The sequence below is a fragment of the Helobdella robusta genome (genome assembly GCF_000326865.2).
Source record: "Helobdella robusta unplaced genomic scaffold HELROscaffold_45, whole genome shotgun sequence".
Taxonomy (NCBI): domain Eukaryota; kingdom Metazoa; phylum Annelida; class Clitellata; order Rhynchobdellida; family Glossiphoniidae; genus Helobdella; species Helobdella robusta.
Genome location: NW_008705095.1, coordinates 552050 through 558495, shown reverse-complemented (window position 1 = coordinate 558495; position 6446 = coordinate 552050). Strand labels below are relative to the sequence as shown.

General features: G+C 31.8%; 2 protein-coding genes across 2 annotated transcripts in view; one reads left to right on the top strand and one right to left on the bottom strand.

Annotated features, from left to right (window-relative positions):
• Positions 1-1954: 1954 nt before the first annotated feature.
• HELRODRAFT_177941 (hypothetical protein) lies at positions 1955-2818 on the bottom strand (the record flags this gene model as incomplete). Its single annotated transcript, XM_009026093.1, has 3 exons — positions 1955-2184; positions 2293-2556; positions 2752-2818. 3 exons carry the CDS (start codon positions 2816-2818, stop codon positions 1955-1957), a joined length of 561 nt encoding a protein of 186 aa, XP_009024341.1.
• A 3169-nt stretch (positions 2819-5987) lies between these two features.
• The window catches only part of HELRODRAFT_177940 (hypothetical protein), a gene marked incomplete at both ends in the record, with an annotated part of 3172 nt that continues 2713 nt past the window's right edge, over positions 5988-6446 (top strand). The window contains 2 exons of the mRNA XM_009026092.1: positions 5988-6048; positions 6343-6444. Of these exons, the coding sequence (XP_009024340.1) occupies positions 5988-6048; positions 6343-6444 (163 nt within the window). The remainder of the gene's footprint in view (positions 6049-6342; positions 6445-6446) is intronic.

Sequence of the window (6446 nt, the reverse complement as noted above, 5' to 3'; positions counted from 1 at the left end):
ATTTGTATGAATGTTGATAGGATTTGTGTGTGTTTTTGTGTGCAAGTGTACGTGTGTCCGTTTGTATGTGTGCTTGTATATGTATACATGAATTTGTTTGTGTGTGTTTGTATGCGTATGTGTTTTATATATGCTTGAGTGTGTGTGTGTGATTGTATGTATGTTTATATGCGCGCGCGTGTGTGTGTGTGTGTGTGTATGTATCTGTGTGTTGTTTATGCAGTGGACGTGTCTCCATGTGCGAGTGTTTGTCGATTTGCATTGAAAAGAATTTTATGAAGGTGAATGCATTAGTGAGGTCATTATTTGGCCAGTTGTAAAATATTTACGATGGCCCGTCTGAATGGTCTTCTACATGTGAGCGGGGAGAAAAAATTAAATTTACTAACCTACTGACCATTCAAACAATGTTCACCATCTACCAGTTTAATTCATTTTAATCATAAATTTATTCAATAAAACTTTTCAGTGGCACACCGTAATGAGAAAAAATTCAAAAAAGACTTTTATACGTTAATATAATTTGATTATTATGACGATTGTGACGATAGTCCATTAATTTTATTTTATCTTTCACTTTATTCTTGTTCTGGCTGCTAAATTACATTGACCGTTATATGAAAAAAGCGTGATTGATCATCATAAAATTGCCATCACAAGATTGGTCATCATAAAATAACAAAGGGCAGTCTATTTTCATAGCTGCACTGTTTTAAAAAAATGAATCAAGGAACTTTCGTCATCAAGACTTTTGTTGTAATTTTTTGGAAATGTAAGCAGACTTATTAGAGTATTTTTTAAATAATTTTTATACGTCAAAACGGTTTCTATACATGAAAATGCTCTTTGAAATAGGAAAATTAACACAAAATGTGCGATGGGCATGTTAAAAGATAACCAAATCATTCCAGATTTTGGCCTCCATTAAACTTTGGCGCCCTATCAAAAAAATTTTCCAGATACGCCCCTAAATTTAAATTTTTGAATATAATTTTTATTATTTATTGAATTTTCTATAATTTTTTTCAATATTGAATTGAAAAGAAAATAATTAAATGAGAAAGAAATCTGAAAACCACAGAACTAAATATTTGAACGTAAAATCGCTACTTAATTTACAATTTTTTGATAGATTTATAACTCAACATTTCAATTCAATATTGAGAGTTAATAAAACCAAATATATTCCCATACGTGTAAAAACCTGTTGTTGATCTACAAGTGGTCAAACGGTTGTAATAAAATTTTGAGTAATAATTTAAATGAAAGTAATTTTGAGTTTCAAAGTTTCGATATGATTTTCAAGGTAAATTTATTACTAATAATAGACTTGAAAATTTCAATTACAATGGCACTTCCACTTATCGGAGTTATGCAGTGTATACAGACAAACTGTATTTTCTGTTGATGATTTTGAAAAAAAAAATAAAGAGGAAACTGTAAGAAAAAAATATTTTGCCTATCCATAAAGTTCTTATGACGTCAATTTTACTCCAAATTTTTATATGCGTAATAACTATTGAATGGGTTAAATAACTTTGTTATATCTGTTGTATCATATAAAATGTTTTATAGATATAGAAGTAGCCGTTTAAACATTTATTAATTGTAAAGATTATTAAAAATATTTGAAGTGTATATATGCTTTAAATTTTGTAATATTTTTTTATGCTGAAACTATATGGGGTTGTTTTTTTTTGCGGTTCATTTGTTTATACTTTAGTGCACCGTGATAATATTATTAAACACAAAACATCACGAAAATTCAATGCCAAAGAATTTTATTCGTTATCGTTAATATTATTACTAGATAATTGTCATATTTAAAACATTTAATAAAATTCAAAATGCAATCAATAGAATTTTCGATAAGTGGCTGGAGTTTCAAATTTTTATTTCTTTGAAAATATTTTTTCTCTCCACTGTCATTATACTCCCAGTATTCGGAATGGTCCTAATCACTTCTTTCAGGATCCTCTTCCTTACCACTTCCGAAATATTCCTCATTCTCACTTCCGGATTTATCGTCATCACTGCTCACATCCTCTGCAAGATCTTCGTAAAGTTGAATCATTTTGGTGAAGAGTTCATCAATTTTCTGCTCATCAACGGAAATCTCACTCTTGAAGAATTCTTCCATGACCTCTTCAAACGCCTCATAAGCAAGCTGGATTTCAAAGGCTGCTTTCAATGATGGTCAAGTTGAATGGATTTTAAGTTTAATTAACTACTAATAATATAAACATATTTGATGGAAAATATTAATTTGTAAAAATGTTACAGAAACATTACCATTTTCGTCAGCTGTTTCGAAATCTGTTTTGTCAGCTGATACGGAATTTTCAGCTAATTCGGGATCGTCAGCTAGTTCGGAATCGTCAGCCGATACGGAATTTTCAGCTGACCTCTTCCTGGTATTAGAGTCATCCAGTATACCTTGAAGCAGGTCGTAAAACTCTCGATATTCTTCATCAGTAAAAGTGATCTCCGGTAAAATTTCTCTAATTAGATCTTTAAACTTGGCTAAATCATCTTCATTGATCTCTATTTTGTTTGCTATTCAAGTGATTCATTGTTATTTAAAATATATATAATGTTTGGTAAATTCTCGCCGCCTAGCTGAAAGAAACTTTAACAGTTGTTAAGTTTTTGCAGAAGGAAAACAATCGAAATAATAGAAAAACTAATAGTTTTATTATTATATAGATTTGTAAATAAAATAAAAAAAATAAAAATGTATCTCTCTCTCACTTGCAGACACCATCGCCATCTTCAGCCCAACCGCCACCATCACGAATAACATCAACTTCTTCACCATCTTGATACCTCGCTAAGTAGTAGTAGTAGTTGTTGTTGTAGTTGTAGTAGTTGTAGTTGTAGTAGTAGTAGTAGTGAAAAGCTCTAGCAAGACAACTGACTGAATGTAATTCATCACAATTCGACTGCGTTTATATAGAAAATTCTTCAATTAAGCTTTCATATTTCCATATATGCAGGCTTTGATGATATAGAATGCGATCATCAGTTAGTATTTTAATAAGAAAATGAAATAAGATGGGCATTGGAGGATTGGATTGATCAGTTAAGCCGACAGGCGATCAACAAAATCAACGAAACCGATAAATGTATGAAATGTATGAACAAGTTGTTGAGTTTAAAAAATAAGAAGCCGTTTCAAAATTTTTGTATAAAAGATTTTTAAAAACTTTGAAAAAGAAATCTTCGCCAGATTTAATACTATTTCTTATTAACTGTTATTTATTTTGATAATATATTTTTGCTAACAAATTAATTACTATGATTATTATTGTTATAATTGTTAATGTATTTCGTTATAGGATATTATTTTTGCTTTTCGTCTTTATCAATCTCATCGCCAGGTACCACCTTCAGTATCATCAAGAAACAGTAAACAGTAACCATCTTCATCATTTTCATCATCTTCTTCACCATCTTCATCATTATCATCTTAATCATCATCTTCTTCATCATACTTATTGTCTTCATCTTTATCATCATCAGCATTAGCATCTTTTTCATCATCATCATCATCATCATCTGATGATGATGAGAATGATGGTGACATTATTTTCCTCATCATCTTCATAATAACGATTATCTTCCTCCTCCTTCTTCTCCTTCTCATTGTCATCATCATAATCACATTCATCATCATCATCGTCATCTCGTAATCCTTTAGTAAGTAAAAAACCAAACTATGATCGATTTTGAAATGGTAAAAAATCCAATAAAAAATGTTAATAGCATTAACAGAAAAATTTTTAGAAAATTTTTCGACAACACAAAAAAAACAACACAACTCTGTTGTCAATACTACACAACATTGTTATCATTACTACACAACACTGTTATCAGTAATATTAATAATAATGAATATTCTGTAAAATATCTGAAAAATTTATTTAGTTCAGTCTCATTTTTCAAAGTTTTAAAACGCTAAATAATTTTTTGTTGCGAAAAATTAAACTCTAATTTAATACGAATTTGGATTTTTTTGTTAAGAAGTTTAGCTGAAACATTGGAATGTCTTTCCCTTGGAGCCAGTGCTTATAAAAATTGACATGCATTCTGGATAATCAGAAAAACTGTATTCTGTTAAATTCAATCAGTCACATATTTTGAATTTTTGGTGTGCCTAGTTATTTTCAAATAAAGTTATTTGTAAATTTTATTTGTGAAACATTATTTTGTGACAATCAATTCTACACACACTACAAAGCTCAAATATTTGTTCTGTGTTAGCTAATTACAAAAATAGACCGCCATAAAACCTTAGACATTAAGGTGAGATTTCTAATTTGGTTATGCTAGCATTTGAACCAGGGGAGTGCGCGGTGTTTGGTTTTGTTAAGCACGTTCTGTTAACTGAGCTACGACTAATCGGAAAACGTACCGATAATATAAATTTGGTGAGTGTCATCATTGTCTTCTTTGTTTTTGTCAAAAAAATCTCCATCATTAACTCGTCATCCTCATCATTTTGGTCACCATCATTGTTATCATCATCATCTTCATCATCACCATCATCTTCATCATCTTCATCATCCTTATCATCATCATCATGAACACACATTGTGGCGATTGATCACGGGATAAATGTATCGTAAATCTCAATCATTATTGTTGATTTCATTGTCAATATTTTTATTATTATCATTATTATTATATTTTTTTAATAATAAATTGTTGTTGTCGTTGTTATTATTATTGTTATTCTCATTTACGACTCTGAAATTTGTAGAGCAAGCCTACAAACTCATCGCTCTTTTCACTGATTTAGTCTGAAGTTTATACTATTTCATACCAACTCATGACACAACTATACCTCTTGCAAAAACAATTAAACGAGTTGACAAAACGAAAAAAATTAAGCTGAAGGAAGCGATATAGAAAAAAAAAATGTAATTAATCGAATGAATGGAAAAATTTACATTAAAACAAGCAGAGGCATGAAATGTCGGTTGCTTGTTGCTGGGTACACGAGCATCAGTTAAGAGCCTGGAAACATCCTAGATACCACCTAGATACCGTCTAGATACCGCCTAGATACCACCTAGATTCCGCCTAGATACCACCTAGATACCGCCTAGATACCGTCTAGATACCGCCTAGATACCATCTAGATACCGTCTAGATACCGCCTAGATACCGCCTAGATACTGCGCTGTTGTTGCTGACCGCAATTAATGTAAAAGCTTTTCATTGCGATGTTTCCGTCTTGGTGGCTGTCATGCTGGTTGAATGTGTGGTCGGTCGGTCGGTTGGTTGTTTGGTTGGGTGGTTCTCTGTTTTGTTTGTGTTGGTGGTGATCATTTTGTTAAATCTACAACGTATAACGATTCACGCGAGTAGTGAGTGTTGAAATAATATCTACACGTGCATTTAAATGCACTTTCAATTACTAACCACTGAATATTAACATGAGAAAATTGTGACAAAAAGCAACCTTATTATTTATTCAAAATACGAACATTAAAACAAGGAGTTAACTTTTTATTTAATGGCTGTTTTGGTTTCAAGGCAATGCAAGGCTATTATTTTTGTAACCGTTGTTTAGTTTGGGCTAGAGAGCTGCGAAGTATATGGAGGTAGAATAAATTTCGGGCAAAAAGAACACAAGAAATCTCTCCGATATGTTGTTGCGTTTGCATAATTTATGGTCCTTGTTAGCTATTCATTGCAGTTTGTCGTTGATAATATCTGCTAATGTTGGTTTTCTGTTTTGTTGGTTGTGTTGTTGTTTCTGAGTGTTTGTTGTTGCTGCTGTTGTTGTAATTGTTGATGTTGTTTTTGTTGTTGTTGATGTTGTTTTTGTTGTTGTTGTTGTTGATGATGAGGCTGTTGTTGTTGTTGTTGAGGCTGTTGCTGTTTGCTGTTGTTGTTGTTGTAAATTTTTCTGGCAGTTCTTTCTCTTTTTTTCTTTTTTTTTTCCTTTGTGTTTTTTTCAGTAGCTGTTGACGTTACAGATGACGGTGGCTGTGGTAGTTGTGGTTGTTGTGGTAGCCGTTGGTATGGGTGTTTATTGTGGTTAGAGATCGCTTATTTCAAGATTAATGTCTATTTTTGTTTTCGTTTAATATCTATTCATTTGTTCTAGTATTTTTATGATTGATGATTTATGAAGTTTATTTTTAGATGTAAAATTGTTTTTGTTCATTTCTAAATTAAACTAATCTCATTATCACTAGCGTGTTAATTGACACACAAACACACACAACACATACACACACACACACCACACCCCACACACATACGAACGCAACACACACACGCACCAACACAGCTCAGCCATCACATAAACAAACATACATACACAATCAGCTCAGCCAACGGGCATTCCAGAAATTTCCAAAAAATCCCTGACACAATGCAGCGTGAAGGGCGGAGAAGAGATGTTCATAATTGGGAAGAACTTCTTGAAAGGT